Source organism: Neohortaea acidophila, assembly GCF_010093505.1.
Source record: "Neohortaea acidophila strain CBS 113389 unplaced genomic scaffold BDY17scaffold_3, whole genome shotgun sequence".
In the NCBI taxonomy this organism is placed as follows: Eukaryota; Fungi; Ascomycota; class Dothideomycetes; order Mycosphaerellales; family Teratosphaeriaceae; genus Neohortaea; species Neohortaea acidophila.
Genome location: NW_022985512.1, coordinates 668,026 through 684,892, shown reverse-complemented (window position 1 = coordinate 684,892; position 16,867 = coordinate 668,026). Strand labels below are relative to the sequence as shown.

Below are 16,867 nucleotides of genomic sequence, written 5' to 3'. Positions count from 1 at the left end.
ACGAGGCCTTGGACCTTGTACCCCTCCCCCCATGACTCTTGCATAGCCTGCCCCTCCTAGCAAGCCGTCAACATGCTTCCACCGCAACTCCGGCAGGGTGCTGTTGTCTCTCGAGCCATCCCAACCATCACCCTCGCACTGAAAGTATCCACTCCATCCCTCCTCCACACTCGAGGCTTCTGGTCCTGGCGTCGGCACGATTGGTCATCCCACCTCGACCCCGCCTACCACCGCTACAACCGCGTCCGCACCATCAAGACTCGCGCCAAACTGCTCAAGAGCCTCCGCCGCCGCGGCAAGTTCGACTGGGACGTCGACTACCAGCCCTTCTTCACCCCGCGCCTCGTCCGCTGCGCTAGTCATTGGGATGGAAGCGGCAAGAGACGGACCTGGTCTCTCGATGGCGAAGAGGAGAAGAGGAAGACTAAGGACATAAGCGTGGAAGAGAAGGGATTTGAGTTGAGTCAGCGTGAGAAGGAGTGGCGGGATAAGCTGGCGGCGATGAGGAAACGACTTGACAAGGATCCTTATGAGGCCATCTTTGGGAAGCGTTTCGAGCCCTTCTGGGGCCCGCTCGTCCCGAGTTGGATGAGAGAAGAGATGGGTTTGCAGGGCTGGCCGAAGAAGGAAGTGCCCAAAGCCACCGCCGACCAAGCAGAGGCCGTCAAAATCGTCAAAAACGAGACAGCGGACAAGGCTAAGCCGAAGGAGCCCAAGACAGCAGCAGGTCCGACAACTTCCGCCCCTCCTGCTCCGACGGAGAAGACACCGGCCAACTCTTACTCATACGCTTCTTCCACTTCTTGGGACTCGTGGACGAACAAGACTAAGCGGGTAGAGTGGGACTCTGTCTCCAGACAGACGAGGCGCTACGAGTACGATCCCATTTCCAATCGGATGGTGCAAGTCGAGGCGCCCAAATCGGAAGCACTGAAATCAGTCGAACTACCGACATCCCACAGCAACGCTGTTCCCGTTCAAAAGGATGAAGGCAATGTCAAGACTACCAAGTCCGAACCCACCAAGATTCCCGTCCAGCAATCCTCTGAAGTGCGTAAATCCATTCCCATTCCACCTCCGCAGTTTCATCCATATCCTGGCAGCCCCGTTGCATTCGGCAGATCCACCGTCACCTCTCTCGGTCCACTCAAGAGCACGGCACTTGCTCCAGGTGTGGCCAAGCCATCCGCTTTGGCCAAGCTGCCGGAGAAGGAACCATCCAAAGACAAAGACGTGGACAACCTCACTGCCGATGATGTCCGTGCCTCCATGCGGAAGACAAAGCAGCAGCCTTCTCCAGCAACGGGATTGGAGGGCCGGGCTGCCGACCTCGAAACCATCAGCAATGGCCTCAAGTCCAAGCTCAGCGGCATGCACGTGGAAAAGAATCCGCCCTCACAATGGGATCAAGCCGAGATGGGTGTGATGCTCGACAAGGAGCTCGAGACTCTGAAGAAGAAGAAAGAGAAACTGGCCAGAGACGAGAAGGGCCTCTTTCACATTGAGCGGCAGAAGAAGGAGCTGATGAAATTGGACGAGAGGATTAAAGAGGTCACGGCTCGGGTTGAGAAGCTGGGCGTTGAGATTGATGCGGAGCAAACTAAGCCTGCTGCTGCTTCGACGGTCAAGGCGGTCGGACTCCAGTCCTCACTCGATCGCATGCAGTCGAAGGACTTGCCTCAGGCTCTGGACTTGGATGACTCGGCCGCGCACGAATCCACCGAGTCCTTTGGTGCTTTCAAGGGCGTTCCGAGAGGCTGGGAACAGCAGGCGGAGCTGTTGCAAGCCGATCGCGTGCGTAGAACTGCCTCGAAACGACCATATCCTTCCACACCTCCCATGAGATGGGCGGAGGACATGCAAGCCCGCAAGACAGCGTACGAAGCCCAGGAAGCGCTAGTAGAGCAAGAGTCCGAAGAAGTATCCGCAGCTGCCGACCGAAGAGCCAAGCTGGAGAAAGCCAACAAGATCCTTGAGGCAGAAGTTGCCGAGCAGAAATTGAAGATGCAACAATACGAGACGCGCTACTCGCACAAGCTGCGCACTTTGAAAGAGGAACTGGATATTGCGTACAAACAGAGCACTGTGCACGCTGAAAAGCACCTGGAGCGCGTGCGCTTCCTAGAACAGGAGCTTGGGAAGGCGCAGAAGGCTGTTGGAGATACGCCATCGGTAGCGTCGGAGAGCAAAGTGGCGAAGTTGATGGATGAGGCTAAGCAGAAGAGGAAGCAGAAGGAGCTGGAGAGGGCAGAGCAGAAGGCTAAAGATCAGAGATTGGTCAAAGAGGTGAAGGAGATCTATGAGAAGGCTTATGGAAGAATTGACGACAAGCATCGGCAGCCACTGATCGAGCAAAAGAAGCCTGCTCTGTGTGCTCCTGCTCCTGAGAAGAAGCAAAGGCAGGTAGTGGAGGTGGAGTCAGACGTGGATCTTGGCGAGGCTCTGGCAAGGTACGAAAAGGAGGCGCCCTACAACGGCCCGAAGTCGAGCGTGGAGAACGAAATTGCTCTCAAAGAGAAAGAGTTCTACGAAGCGCAGCGAACTCCCTTCGACATGGGCATCAAAGAGTCCAGCAACGCAAAGATCGTCAACGACTCGCTGCCGAAACTCATCCCAACGGAGCTATCTAACTCAGGAACCGCGCCAATTCCCGAAGAACCCACCACCCCCACATCATCGACAAACACAAGAACAATCCAATGGCAACAACCCCCACTTTACAAAGTGCTCGCCTACGACTCCGGCAACGACATCATGACGACAGCCGATACCACTTCCACCTTCACCACTTCCGAGTCCCCGATCAGCATCCCGCAGGCGCTGTCGCAACTCTACCAGCCGGCCAGGTTCGTGCCGTACTTTGCCGATTTGCAGAAGAGCGGGTATCAGGTGATTTTCGGCACGAAGGACTTGTTGGTTTTCAGGAAGGTGCAGGCTGAAGCTGAAGCTGCTGCTGCTGGAGCTGTTGCCCCGGAGGCGAGCAGCATTGGAATGGAAGATCACGGGCTATTCAACAGCACCGATCAACCAACACCCACCTCCGCAACTTCGCAAGTCACGCCTAACCCAGCCGTAGACGACGGCATCTTCGAAGACCCGGACCTCGAATGGCGCCACTATCCCCGCGTCCGCCGGATCGAACAACACTTCACCGGCGCCCGCCGGCGCTGGAACACCGGAAACCCGTACCAGAAGCGGCTCCAGCAGCTGCAGCAGCGCGCTGAAGAACGGGCTAAGGGCGAGCGGGCAGGCAGGAAGCGCGGGGAGAGGAGCTCGGTGAGGTGGATTTTGGGCGTCGGGGCCGGCGCGGCGACGGTGATGTATGTTGTTGGTGCGGCGGCGGAGAAGGCGAGGGAGAGTGCGGATCGGGATGAGTGGGTGCGACGCGCTGCGGAGATGGAGAGACGGAAGGGGAACTGAATGATGGAGGGGATGTGAGGGCTTTTTGAATCTGCATTTTTGAAGGAGTCTGGGTATTCTGAACTGGATGGGTTTCACGAGTGATGGGACGGATGGATATCTGACATGACGCCTCTCAGTTCTTTAGTCTCCTCTTTGTCGGTCGGCAGGATACATGCATCAATCGATTCCGATCGATTGTCTCGTCTCTAATCTTCTTTTCCAAATATTCACGCTATGCAATGGGGTGAGGTGGAGGTCTGCTCAAAGCTCAATGCAGCATTCACAAACCAAATGGATCCTCCGGACTAGCCGTAGCTGTCCTGGTGATAATTCGACCGCACTTTCTGCCAGTCTTCGGCTTCCTTCTTGCCGCCTGACTTCTCGAGGCCCATCCCGCCTGTATACACAATCATCAGCATAACATTCATCATCACGAAAGGAAAGAATAAGGGGAAAAAACTCACGCTCCACCCACTCCTGACTCCCCATCTCACTCAAGCGACTCAACGCGCGCGCAAAAGCAAACGCCTCCTCGTCCCCGCTGAAAATGCTGCTGTTCTTCATCACATCCATATTCATGCCCAGATCGTCCATCATATTGCGCATGGCATCGCTGACATCGGCGCCGGAGTCCTTCGCCTCGCTCGCAGCTTTATTCCCCGCCTTGGCCGCGAAATCGAGCGTCTTGTCGAGCTCTTCGCGCGACATGAAGAGCTGCGACAGCGGCACGGCGGTCGTGAGGACGAGCTTGCCGCGCGCCTCGTACACGGCGTCGATAAAGGTGATGAAGCGGCGCGCCAGGTCGCGCGAGCGGTAGTTCATGCCCGGCACGCCGGTGATGACGAAAGCCTCGAAGCTGCGCGCCAGCTCGATGTAGTCTGCCGCTCCGGTGGCGCGGCCCATCAGCTCGTCGAACGAGAACCAAGCCGCTTTGCCGCTTGCTTTGGGGACGTCGACGTCGCGGCCCCAGACGCGGAGGCTGGTGCGGTGCGGTGGGTCGTGCTCTGGGTCGCCGAGGAAGCGGAACCAGTGCTCTGCGTGCCGGTTCGCGCCGGAGTCGAGCGGGTGGTGGTAGACGCCTGACGGCGGGCGGGGGATTTTGCGGTAGTCGGTGGTGGAGTCGAGGTTGAGGATGCGCAGCTTTTCCTGCAGCAGGTTGATGCAGGGGACGAAGGACTCGCGCTGGATGCCGTTTTTGTAGAGGTCTTTCGGGTGGCGGTTGCTGGTCGTCACGAGCACCGTGCCGTGCGACATGAGGCTTTCGATCAGGCGGCGGAGGATCATGGCGTCGGCGACGTCGGTGCATTGGAACTCGTCGAAGCAGAGGACGGATGCTTGCTCGGCTATGTCCGCTGCGACGAAGGGGATGGCGTCGATGTCGCTGCCGTGCTTGGCCTTCATTTGGTGCAGGGACTTGTGCACGTCCTGCATGAAGTTGTGGAAATGGATGCGCGTCGCGTGCTTGATGTTGGTGGGCAAGGTGTCGTAGAACAAGTCCATGAGCATCGTCTTGCCGCTGCCCACATCGCCATACATGTACAGCCCTTTCGGCAGGTCCGGGGAGATGTTCATTTTCGCGTAGATCTGGCCGCCCCCGCCGAAGATGGAGCCAAAGAAACTCTTCTTCTTCTTCGGCTGCAGTGATTCAATGGTCGGATACTCCACTCGCGGCGGGTTGTACGACTCCAGCATGTTATGCAAATCCTGAAGCGCCTGCACGAGATTGCGCTGGTGCTCGTCGTTCCTCAACTTGCCGGACTGCACGCGAGCATCGTACTCGGCGATCGGGCCTTTTTGGTCATACTCTTCTTTCCGAAAGTCCGCCAGCGTCGCCATTCCCCTTCTTACCACCCCTTCCCTTCGCGCCGCGACTGGCGGTCTGAAGGCGGGGCGCGCATTTCGCGGCGCTCGACTCGTGGTGGGAAGGGCTCGCTGGGAAAGACACGCTGTGCACAAGGCGCGTCGCTGCTGCTGCGATCGCGCGGAGCGAGAAGCAATCTGCAGGATATTGCGGAGAGCTCGAACGGCCTCGGGCGAGGCCATGCTTGTGCACGTTGGATGCGGGGCAGGCGGAGTGAGGAGCGCAGGAGACGCGTGGAGCGGGTGCTATCGCATGGTCAGGAGTGTATGAATATATCTCTAGTTTGTATGGATATCGTAGGGCCGTGTGTCGCGTGGAGTGAATGGTGGTAAGGAGCGTGGAATGGGAGACGCGGAGCTCGAAGCTGGGGGTTGAAGTGAGGTTGCGACGTCAGGCCTGAGGCGCTACCTCGGTATCCCCGAAAGCGGCCGCGATGGCACGAGACTGCACGTGCTGGGTGGGTGTGTCCATGCAAGCGTGTAGTGACAAAGAAAAAACACCAACTCCAATGGCCACCAACATATACATACCAAAAGCAAACGACTCGACGCTATGCGAACCCGCGCTTGCTTCCAGTCCGAAATACCAGTGAAGTAATGCATGACAAGACCACATGCTTGCCACCCCCCTCCCTTACTACTTCATAGCCATTGCAGCCCGGATGAAGGTAGTCTCGGCGAATTTACAGTGCAACCCGAAACCCTCCTCCGTTCTGCGAGAAGATGAAAAGAAGTGTGAGAAGGGAGGGGCAAGCAATAGCTAAAGATAATGAGAGTCGTAAACCTCGTGAACCACACTCGCTCGCTCGTTTTGCCGGCCTCCAAGTCCGGCCCAGTCCCATTCATCCTATGCATAACCGTGCCGTGTCGCCCGCATGAGACATGAATTGTGGAAAACTCCGTAGCGTGATCAAGTATGAAAGGATGAACAAGCAGCTCCGTGCTATGACGCCTGTTCGACTTCGGTAGCAGCGGTGGCTATAGCCTCGTTGCTCGTGGCGGGGGTCGCGGCGTTTGCGTCCGCCTCGCCAGCGGTTTGCGAGGGGGTATCGTCCGCCTTCTCCTTCTCATGAACGCCCTGGCCTCGACACAAGGGACATGAGTTGCGCTCTTGCGTTAGCCACTGTGAAAATCCCTGTTAGTTAATCGAATCAAGTGGATCTTGGAGCTGTGCAACGTACCTGGTCAATGCACTCCTGATGGAAGAGATGGTTGCACTTCACCAGCTTCCGCACGACGTCTTTAGTCTCGAAATCCCCGAGACACACCAGACATCTCTGCGCAGCTTCGAGCTCAACGCGCTCTCTGTCCGCGTCTTCTTTCTCGTCAGTCTCGACCGCAACGGCAACCAGCGCAGCAGTCTTCGCCGCGTCACCGCCCTGCACGTGCGTCACCTCAATGTTGTAGAGGCCGCCAGCGCTTTCCACTTCTTCCTCTGTCGCCACAGGGGCTTTCGCTGGGCCCAACAAGGCGGAAAGGAGCATCATATCTTCGTAGGTCGGGTTGTCGGTGAACAGGCTGGGTGTTGTGAGGATGGGATGATTTTCGGGGTAGGAGCCACCAAGAACGTAGATGATCCAGCTGCGGCTGTCGTTGCTGCTGTTTCTCCGTCCGTTGCCTGACTGGTCGGTAGAATTCGAGGTACTCGAGCGAGAGAGTGAGGGCAGATCGCCCAACGGCTCCACCACACCATGGCGACGAGAGTGCCCAGAGGCGAAGCGCGGGTAGTGGATGTTCGGCGCGGTGTCGGATCTGCGACGTGAGTTGAAGGAGAAAGCATCAGGGTGGGTGGGGAGAAGGTTGGTGCTGGAGTGAGTGGAGTGCAAAGAGCCCGTCTCTTCCGTGTGGCTGGAAAGCGGACTGCCGGCGGGTGCGCGGTGCAAAATGCTATTTCGCCTCGAGTCCCCAAGATCGCTGGACCGCGTTCCGACAAACGATGCGGGCCGCGAGTTGCCTGGCGTGGGGTTGCGGCTGGATATCCGGCTCAGCTCCGGGCTTGGGCTGGCGGGAGTTGCAGGCGGTGGACGCGGTTCCAAAGCCGACGATGAGCTTGCCACACTCCACGGTCGCTCACGCCGCCGGTCTGGCGATCTGTGATCTCGCTGTTCGTCCATTCGGTCGTTCCACTGATTGCGACTCATTCCGAAGCCGCCCAGGCTCGCTCTTCGTCGATGGCGGAAGCTCGTCCCATTTTGAGGCGGTCGGAGGATTGAATCGATGCTGTCATGGCCATGTGCACCAAGCGCATGGGCTGGCAAAGGCGAGGGAAAACTACCCAGCGCATCAATGAATGGGGGTAAGTCTTGCCCGGAGCTTGACCCCGAGCCGTTGGCATCTGGGGTGATGGAGCGGATGCCGACGATGATGATGGGAATCATTCGGCCATCTCCACCATTACCATCCTCCGCTGCTTCCACGCTCGGCTCGTTGCTTGTCGAACCGCTCTGTGCAGGACTGGACGCAAATCGGAACATGCGGAAGAAGTTCAAAGGACCTTGTGAGCCCCCCGATGCGTCTGTGTCCGAGTCGCCGCCTCCTCGTAGAGCAGAAGCTATTCGACCGTTCTGCAAGGCTCTGAGAAAGCCATCAAAGCTTCCATCCTCTCCACTTGCCCCAATATCTCCAACTCCCGTGGAGCCGGTAAGTGATCGAGCTTCTTGTAGCGCATGGTGGTCATCACCCATGAGGGTTGCGGCTGTGGCAGCAGCAGCGACTGATAGCAAACGACTCAGCATAGCAGCTTGATCCTCCGCACCACTAATCCTGCGAATATCCGGCGAATGTCTTCTCCTGCGCAAGGTGGGGAAATGTCGAAAGGGTCGTTCGGGGCGGAGAGCGTTCAGACGGAGGTTAGGGCGGCGATGAGAGGAGGAAGAGCGAGGGACGGTGGGAGCCTGTTCTTCGAGAGGAGTGAAGGCGTCGTTGTCGAAGGTCGAGGTCAGATCGATGGAGGGGAGTCGGGGAGGGGGGTAGTCGGCGTCGTGATGGCTGTCCATGCCAGCTCGAAGGTAGGATGTCCGATGCTGCAGAAAGGTGGTGGGAGCTGACGTGGAGTCGCCGGAGCGCAGGTGTCCGCGCTCTCTTCGCGAGAGGAAGTCGCGCATAGTGGAACGGGTGCGGTGAAGCATCGCCGAGCTCCGAGAGTGTTGGGCGGTGTGGGAGGTGTCGCCTCGATCTTGGAGCAGTGATGCGGCATCTGCGTGAAAGAGCTGTGATAGGCGGTGGATGCTTGAGGAGCGAGAGGTGGTGTGTCGTGCATGCTGCGGCCCACTCAACAGCCCGTCCTGCTGACTCTCATCGGCGGAGGGGCCATATGTGGAACGGCGAAAGACACCCGCCGCTCTTCTGCCGGGTCGTGCAGGGCCATCTGCGCGCCTCTCGGGCAGTGAAGAGCCCTGGCCCATGCTGGGGGGTGTGGAGGCAACGAAGGGCGAAGGCTAGAGCGCCAGCTGAGCCTCCTCCATCCGCCGCTTCGGTGTGAGGGGGGCGCGGGAGTGAATGGGGTCGGGGTGATGTGTAAGTGACTGACACAGGGTGGGAGGTGGAAGAATAAGGGCGGTGGGTTGTGTGGCGGTGGGCGGTGCGGTGGAGGAGGAGTGGGTGATCAGTCGTAGGACGGGCGGTGGTGCTGGTGCTGGTGCTGCTGCTTGGCCCCAAGCGACGATGATGCGGGTTAATCGGTCAGGGCAGGCAACGTGAGGCCAGTTAGCGCGCCTGGGGCAGGTTGGATCGGGATTAGCCCCGGCCGCGCCTTCCTCGCTTTGCCGATCGCTGCTGATTAATGACGGACTCAATCAACTCCAGTCGTGTTGGCAACCAGAAGATAGATGTGCGACTTCGACTTTAATGGAAGATGCATTTGTGTCAAATGTCACCGCTCAGAATTCTCCTCAGACCACTCAAATCATGCTCCGTTCATTCACTGCACGCAAAGTGAAGGCTGACAACATTCGCCGCGGGTGAAACATCGGCTCACCTGACCCAAATTAGAAATCGGAGTGCGGGCACGCGGCGGACACGCCGACGATCAATCTGAAACCTTGGTTTCGTGATCCAGATCCACCTCGAATCACCGACTGCACATGGTCACATTGTCCAATGTCGACGTTCGCCCCGGTCTACAGGCCTCCCCAGCTTCCCCGTCACAAGATATGGAGCAAGCAACAGCACCGGCGGGATGGCAAGAAACGAAAACGTGACGACGACGGCTCCGCGGAGGAGGAACTCGATCCCGCGCTCCCTCCACCAGACAGCTTCATTCATCCCGTAAACAAGACCGACCCATTTCACATCGCCGGACACGCACGCGAGTATGCTTTGCCCCCGCCGCCCTTTCCACACGCGCCTGTGCAGAGTGCGAAGCCGCCTACCAAATCCATCGACAAGGAGCTCGCCGGACTCAACCCACCCTTGTATTATCCCTCGGCCATTGCGCCTCAGGAACAAGCCACCTCCTCCAGGCGCCGGCACCTCGACAACTTGACTACCATTCTCCATACATGCATGCTCAAAGAGGACTGGCCGCGAGCACGCCGCGCGTGGAGTCTCCTGATTCGCACAGAAATCGGAGGTCGTGGCATCGATGTCAGGCGGAATGGTCGTTGGGGCATTGGTGCTGAGTTGTTGATGCGGCGGAAAGCGGACGAGCCGCGTAAGCTTCAAGCCTCGCTCGAGACATTGGAAGACGCGGATGCGCCACTCCACAACGAGCCAGCGAAGCTCTTTTCCGATGAAGGCTTTGAGCTCGCTCGAGAGTACTACGAACGCCTGGTCATCCAGTACCCTTATACTCGCGGCTCGATGCATACACTCAACGCTACTGCAATCTACCCAGCCCTCTTCACCGTGTGGATCTACCAAGTGCAGGACGAGTCCAAGCGTGCTCGGAGTGAGATCTCAGACTTTGCGGACCCAGGCGCCGAGCACGATGCTTCAGCAAACGACGAAGGCGCTGATGTGGATCAACGAGCTCGCTTACGCAGAATCCGGGCAAAGGAACTAGACCAGGCAAGGGCGATTGAGAATCGCATTCATGAGCTTTGCTTAAGCCCGCCATATGATTCGCACGCGGAGCTACGTTGCTTACGAGACATGTTGGGGAAGTGGATTGGTGATCTTCAGAAGAAGGTCGTTACTCTCGACTCACCGTTCGATTGATGTGAGATGGACATGATGGTTTATGGAACGAATGCCGGCAGGTACTTCTATGTAGCTCTGTCTCGCAAATATTGAGGGCATGGACGTCCCATCTCTACACTACAACACACGTCGATCCGCTCAGCTACGACAGCAGATCGGCCTCCTGCGTAACGAGTGGTTCGTCAGTTATACCGTTGAGCCGGGTAGTTGCAGCACCATACTCAATATCAACCCTGCAATGCAAATCCTAAATCTCCTTTGTCTACATCATTTGTGTATTGAATCTTCATCATTCACGCTTCCCACAGCACTGGAAGCCAATCCGTGAACTCACAAACCCAATCTCCACTTCACCACAACCCCACCAACACAACATCATTACCAACCGCACCCCCAAACCCAAAAAGGCCAAAAAATGGGAGAATCAAAAGACCCCCCACCAACAATCTACTTCGGCTACGGCTCCAACCTCTGGCTCGCCCAAATGACCCTCCGCTGCGCAACCTCCACCTACCTCGGAACCGCGCGCCTACGAGGCTACAAATGGATCATCAACGAGCGAGGCTACGCGAATGTCGTGCAAACAGGCACCCAACCATCAGCAGCAGCCGAGAGCGCGGAATTTCACGACTACACCAACGAAGTCTGGGGCCTAGTCTACTCCCTCCTCCCGAACGATGAAGCCAAATTAGACGTGAATGAGGGAGTCCCAGAAGCGTACACGAAGGAGTATATCCCCGTCGATTTCTGGGCGCAGCCGCTTCCCTCCTCCCAGCAGCCGCAGGCCGTTCAGCATCAGGAAGGTTCGCGGAGTGTACTCCTCCGGCAACCGAAGCAGGTCAGTATGCTGGTGTATATTGATCGGTTGCGAACGGAGCCTGCGGAGCCGAGGAAGGAGTATGTTGTGCGGATGAATAAGGGGATTTGTGATGCTGTTGAGCAGGGCGTGCCGGAGGGGTATGTGAGGGGGGTTTTGAGGGGGTTTATTCCTGAGGGGGGTGCGGAGGGGGAAGGGGAGATTGAGGTGTTGGCTAGGAGGCAGGCGGCGAGGTTTGAGGATGAGAGTGGGGTTTGTTGATGAGTGGAGGTTAGATCTGTGAGGGGAGATTGACGCAGGGCATTAATCGTTTTTGGAGAGTTGCATTGAGCGGATAGTACTGCTAGACCTAGATATGAGAGCGGACAGCGTGATGCCGCGGCAGGCAGGCATAACCAAGACTAGACGTCGCAGTCATCATCGGACAGATCACGCAATAACGGCATCGACAATCACATCCAAAAGCATCTCCCACGTCTTCAATGTCTTCCCACTTCCAACCACAGCCTCTACCATCGCCTGAGCAGCCCTCCCATCGCCCTCTGCGCGGCCGCCCTCCTTCTCCTTCCAAGCTTTCTCAGCAGCCTCTGCAGCGACTCTGATCGCCGCCTCCTCATCCTCGTCCCCATACAAATCGCACCGCTCGCACTCCCTGCACCGACCACCGTGCGGACGGAAGTGTTGGCAGAAGTGCGAGTACCCCTCCTTACTCGTAATCTCCTGGCGACAGATATAGCACATTGTGTACCCGCAGTTGCACACGAGTTTGTTGCACCCGGTCGACTTGACGAAGCTCAGCAGACACTTGGGACACGTGCGCTTCACCGCGGCAGTGGCGGAGGCTTCGACTGCGGTGCGGAGGGAGGTTTTCTCGTTTTCGAAGCAGGTGTGTGGATCAGTCCACTGCGCGAGACAGCGAACGCAGGAGAGTTTGCTGCAGCGTGGGCTTCGGCATTGGAATTTGAGGCCGCTGCGTTGCTTGTAGACGCGTTTCCACGAGGCGTTGAAAGCTGCGATTGCGGGGCTGGACGTTTTGAGGGCTAGCCAGGCATAGCTGGCGAACACGAGAATCGGGATTGTAAAGAGAGCCATGGTGCCGATGATGACGAAGAATAGGATTTGAGAAGTGATGGGTGTGCGGATTGCAAGGCGGTGGGCGATTGTGATAACATCGCGGCGTTGAGGCGGAGGTGTTTCGTCGATCTCGATGTACGCACAAAATGGACAGCGCTGGATGGGGAGGCGAGTTTTCAGAATGGCCTCGCTGGCTGCTCGCTCCTGTAATTCGCTCCAAAGGTCTTCATTCTCTGTTCCTGAAGATAGCACGCGCCGGAGTACCGCTGCGGGAATGACTCCCTCACATGCCTGTGTTGTGGGTGCAAAGCAGCAGACAGTAGTCCTCTGAAGGTCAACCGTTCGAGCCCAGCCTTGGCCATACAGAGCCTCGCGGGCGGTACGCCGTACACAATCGAAGCAAAGTTGATGGCAGTCTTCATCGCATGTTGTGAGTTGCTCGAAGACAACGGAGTTGAAGCAGCATTCGCAGTCGAATAGGGCATCCGCTTCCTCTGCTTCCTTCTCATTGAGCTTCGTGGCCACAGCGAGGTCACTAGCAAGCAATGCTTTCCGCTGATTCTCGACGGCAGGGACAACAAAGAGGTCATATAACTCCTGGTCCAATTGCAGGCTACCAGTCATGCGTAAAGCCGGTGACGCTTGGCCTCTTCCTGCAGCATCCGGTTGCCAGACAATAGAAGGATGCTCACCCGCAGCTGTGACAGGCGGTTTCCGCTTCCAGAGTGAAGCGAACGAAAAGCGCCAGGACTTGGTCGAGAGCTGCTGCAGCACGGGTCTTGTCAAGGTGTAAGAGAAATTTTGCTCCGCCAGCACCGCCCGAATAGAAGAATGGCTGAGTGATTTGAACTCCTGGTACAAAACCTGCTTCACAGCTTTCTTGTAATCGTTGCTCCGGAAAGTTTGCTCCTCGTTAAGTCGACCACCGCTCAGCATCTGAGGCGCGGAAGAGCCTCCCTCCTTCCGAGAATTCTGTCCGATACGAGCAGGGAATGCCAAAGGCCTCGTGCGCACACCCTTGACTTTCTTCGCCAAAAGCTGTTCGGTAACAAGCTGAAGCCGGCTCTCCTCGCTCACGCTGACCAGCATCTCCCGAAACACCTCCGGCTGCACCTGCGGGAAAATCTCCACCAGGACAGCAAGAGCAGTATTCAAATCCTTGAGGTCGAGGTCCTCGATGTCGGTCGTCAGGTGCACGGCGGGATCGTAGAGCGGCATGATATTCTCTCCAGCTTCCGCGCCGGCTCTGAACGGGCGGAAGAAGTCGGTTTTGCTTTTCCATAGTCGCGGTCTCGGGAGGGGAAGGAAGTCCATGCTGGATGGCACGGCTGGACTTCTAGCCCCGGCGGGCGATGGAGATGCTAGAGCGGGATGGTGTTCACCCAGCCTGATGAAGTGTGGTGAGTCAGGTGCGGCGTTTAAGCTTCTTGTTTTGTGGAGGTGGCGGTGGCACGTGGGTGCGATGGGGCCCCCGGATTGCTGTGCGAGGCTTGCTGCATCTGCTTGCGTTCCCGGCAGAATCGACACAACAGCATGAACATACAAGCGATATTGATGAATCGTATCCTTCATCGCTTAGAGATACTCGAATGGTTGGCAGTCGAGCTACATGTTACACACGAGAGTCTACTCTCTATGTTGCCCATATCTACGGCTGGTCCACGACTTGCGTCGTCCTCCCCGACTCATTCACATCCAACGCCACGAAGCCATCATCTGTGAGTCTAACCGCTCCAGCCCTGACCAACGCCTGCGACAAATCATCCACCAGGTCCGCAATGTCCTCGATGCCAACACACAGCCTGATGATGTCTTCCGGTAGGGCGCGCTCTTTACGAGTCGCGGGGTCAATGGAAGCATGGCTCATGACACAAGGCATAGAGATCAGACTGTTCACACAGCCAAAGGAGACCGAGATGCCCCAGAGACGTGTCGACTCAACGATTCGCTCGGACAATGCAACGGATCCCGTTTCGAAGCTCAGCACGGCGCCCGCACCTCGAGCTTGTGACCAATGCAGGTCGTATTGAGGATGAGACTTGAGCCCGGGGAAGCGGACCTTGAAACCGCGCGCCTCCAAAAACTGTGCGATTGTCATGGCGTTGGTTTGCTGCTTTTCCATGCGCACGGCGAGGGTTTTGACGCCGCGCAGCAACAGCCAGCTGTCGAAAGGAGCGAGACCACAGCCCGTGGAATTGATGACGAAATAGAATCGTTCTGCAAGCGCCGCGTTGTTGACTGCGATCACACCTGCCATGAGATCATGGTGTCCGGAGAGATATTTTGTGCCACTTTCGTACACGATATCTGCACCAAGGTCAAGCGGGTTTTGCAGGTAGGGCGACAACATCGTGTTGTCGACTGCGACTAAGGCCTGCGGGTTGGCTTCGTGAGCAGCGGCAGAAATTCCCGCAATGTCCACAATCTTGATCAGCGGGTTTGTGGGTGTTTCCAGCAGAACCATGGCAGTCTTGTCGGTCAAAGCAGCCTTGACGGTCTCCAGCTTCGTGGTGTCCACGTGGCGTACGATGATCGAGCTGTTCTCTTTGAGGTAGGTCAAGAGGCGATTCGTCCCGCCGTAGAGATCGTCTCCGGTCACGACTTCATCTCCAGGCTTCAAGATTCTCGTGATGACGTCGCATGCGCCCATGCCAGAAGAGACGGCCAGTGCTCTGTTGGCATTCATGATCTTCGCCAGATGCCGCTCCAGCTGCGTGCGCGTGGGGTTGCCACTGCGTGTGTAGTCATATTCCTGCCCCGGCCCTCCCTTGAATGTCGCCGACTGGTATATCGGGGTGGAGCTCGCATTGTGCTGGTCGTTACTCTCCAGGTAGACCAGCTCCGTGGCGAGGGCGTACTTCCGACCATTAGAGGGGCTGGATGGCGCGGGGGAGGGCGGGAGATCGTGTCCGTCGAGGTCGAGGTGTTTCATGGCCTTGCCAATGCCATTGGGGATTCCATTCGCGGCCATTGTGGTGAATGGTAGTTTTTATACAGGGCTAACCTTGTGACCTGTGCGCTGGGGCTATCTTTCGGGAATGGCGGGCGTAGGTACGTGCTGGAGCTGTACTGGGAGGAAGGTGGAGGGTCGGTATTGAGGCTGGTTACAGTTGAGGTCGAGGTTGTAGAGTGGATGAAGGGAAGCAAACTCTGAGGTGCAAGGGAGAGTCAGACACGGCAAATGACGTGCTAAGCCGATTTCGGCAGTTTCGACCCGGCCTGGGGTCTCCGCGCCGCTTAGTCATCCGCAATGCGACTGGATTGAACTTCCGAGTTGGGGTCGAATCTACTAACGAGGGGAAACAGGACTATTCTTCCATCGCTATCATAGTGGTCTTCACAAATGATATACCTCCTTGACCTTTCGATCCTTGCCCACTACTAACCGCAACTGCTTGCCTTTTTCGTCCTGGAAGATGCCGTTGCGCAGAACGTCAGTGTAGAGTTCATACGCAGGATAATCTGCGCAAGAACATTAGCTCGAGTCGTGTTCAGAGGCTTGGTTGAGGGTACGAACAGCCGTTGACAAAGTTGACGACTTGCTCGTCCGACATTCCACTGCCCTTTGCTTTCTTCATCTTCCTCTCGGCGTCTAATCTCCAGTCGTAAACGTACAGCGTGTCTTCAGCGTCTCTGAGAGTAGCGTTAGTATGAGTGAGACCCCTAAGACTGTCTTTACTCACACGAGCATGAAGGCATCAAAGCGATCGGTCAAAACATCATAGTCTCGAAGACGACTGTTCACAAACAGCACGCTTTCCAGTTTCTGCTTTCCCAGTCGACCCTTGTAGTCACCAGCATCGCTGTCTGCCTGGGCCTTCGCAGTCCGCCATTTCTTTTCGACCGCGGCGTCGTCCAAGGCACGGAAGCCAACGCACCAGCCTTCGAATAGGACAACTTCGATCGGCTTCGCTGGGTCTGAATTCACCGTTGGCCACTTCTGCTCTGGTACCTGATCGCCGGCTCCGCTGTAAGCGCTCTTGTCGTAGCTCGGGACTTTGATGTTGGGCTTCCGGTCTGCCAGTGATTGGAATAGTTTGCGTCCGAGCTCGACATCGTGCGTTGATGGCTGACCGCGATGCTGAATAAGTGGATTGTTCGGATGTGCTTTGGCTAGTTCTTCCTGCTTCTCATGAGGTAGATATAAATCGTCTATTGAGAATACAAGTGTCGGGAGGCCGTGACCTGTCGAGAGCGTCTCCTTTAGCGTTTCAACCTAGAATTCACGATGGTGAGCCCAGATGAGATTACAAAGAGGGCCATAAGAAGAAAACGAAACACCGTACCTCGCGCATTGGAATGGAGAAGACCTACCAAGGTTGTTTTCCCCGCGCCCTGGACACCATTGAGGCCTATGAAGAAAGGAGGCGGAGCCTCGCCTCTGCCCTTGTAGGAGTCTCCGTGAAGCTTGATACGCTCGAGAATGAACGGGACGCAGTGCTCTGACTTGTCGTCCACGATCTCGTTGGACATGATGATCGCGCGCGCTCGTTGGAGCGAAGTCAGGTAGGCTATGTCTGCGCAATGGTTCTTTTTGGCGCACATGCAAGTCGCCGAGCTTTCGTGAAGGTGACG

The 16,867-nt window shown here is 57.0% G+C and overlaps 7 protein-coding genes across 7 annotated transcripts; 3 read left to right on the top strand and 4 right to left on the bottom strand.

Annotated features, from left to right (window-relative positions):
- Positions 1-72: 72 nt before the first annotated feature.
- Positions 73-3,420, top strand: BDY17DRAFT_308599 (uncharacterized protein; the record flags this gene model as incomplete). Its single annotated transcript, XM_033735228.1, has 1 exon — positions 73-3,420. One exon carries the CDS (start codon positions 73-75, stop codon positions 3,418-3,420), a length of 3,348 nt encoding a protein of 1,115 aa, XP_033591721.1.
- Positions 3,421-3,707: 287 nt separating this feature from the next.
- On the bottom strand, positions 3,708-5,238 carry BDY17DRAFT_248069 (AFG1-like ATPase-domain-containing protein; the record flags this gene model as incomplete). Its single annotated transcript, XM_033730876.1, has 2 exons — positions 3,708-3,799; positions 3,867-5,238. The coding sequence occupies 2 exons, from the start codon at positions 5,236-5,238 to the stop codon at positions 3,708-3,710; spliced, it is 1,464 nt and encodes a 487-aa protein (XP_033591720.1).
- Positions 5,239-6,205: 967 nt separating this feature from the next.
- BDY17DRAFT_322018 (uncharacterized protein) lies at positions 6,206-8,666 on the bottom strand (the record flags this gene model as incomplete). Its single annotated transcript, XM_033736738.1, has 2 exons — positions 6,206-6,385; positions 6,444-8,666. 2 exons carry the CDS (start codon positions 8,664-8,666, stop codon positions 6,206-6,208), a joined length of 2,403 nt encoding a protein of 800 aa, XP_033591719.1.
- A 347-nt stretch (positions 8,667-9,013) lies between these two features.
- Positions 9,014-10,707, top strand: BDY17DRAFT_97729 (uncharacterized protein). Its single transcript, XM_033738900.1, has one exon. It carries the CDS (start codon positions 9,361-9,363, stop codon positions 10,417-10,419), a length of 1,059 nt encoding a protein of 352 aa, XP_033591718.1. The 5' UTR covers positions 9,014-9,360; the 3' UTR covers positions 10,420-10,707.
- A 109-nt stretch (positions 10,708-10,816) lies between these two features.
- On the top strand, positions 10,817-11,479 carry BDY17DRAFT_308595 (uncharacterized protein; the record flags this gene model as incomplete). Its single annotated transcript, XM_033735227.1, has 1 exon — positions 10,817-11,479. One exon carries the CDS (start codon positions 10,817-10,819, stop codon positions 11,477-11,479), a length of 663 nt encoding a protein of 220 aa, XP_033591717.1.
- Positions 11,399-13,683, bottom strand: BDY17DRAFT_293020 (uncharacterized protein). The gene has a single exon (XM_033732927.1). It carries the CDS (start codon positions 13,604-13,606, stop codon positions 11,648-11,650), a length of 1,959 nt encoding a protein of 652 aa, XP_033591716.1. The 5' UTR covers positions 13,607-13,683; the 3' UTR covers positions 11,399-11,647.
- Positions 13,684-13,940: 257 nt separating this feature from the next.
- On the bottom strand, positions 13,941-16,765 carry BDY17DRAFT_315657 (Cys/Met metabolism PLP-dependent enzyme-domain-containing protein; the record flags this gene model as incomplete). Its single annotated transcript, XM_033735926.1, has 7 exons — positions 13,941-15,104; positions 15,129-15,227; positions 15,305-15,392; positions 15,679-15,754; positions 15,810-15,925; positions 15,976-16,508; positions 16,607-16,765. 7 exons carry the CDS (start codon positions 16,763-16,765, stop codon positions 13,941-13,943), a joined length of 2,235 nt encoding a protein of 744 aa, XP_033591715.1.
- Positions 16,766-16,867: the final 102 nt, after the last annotated feature.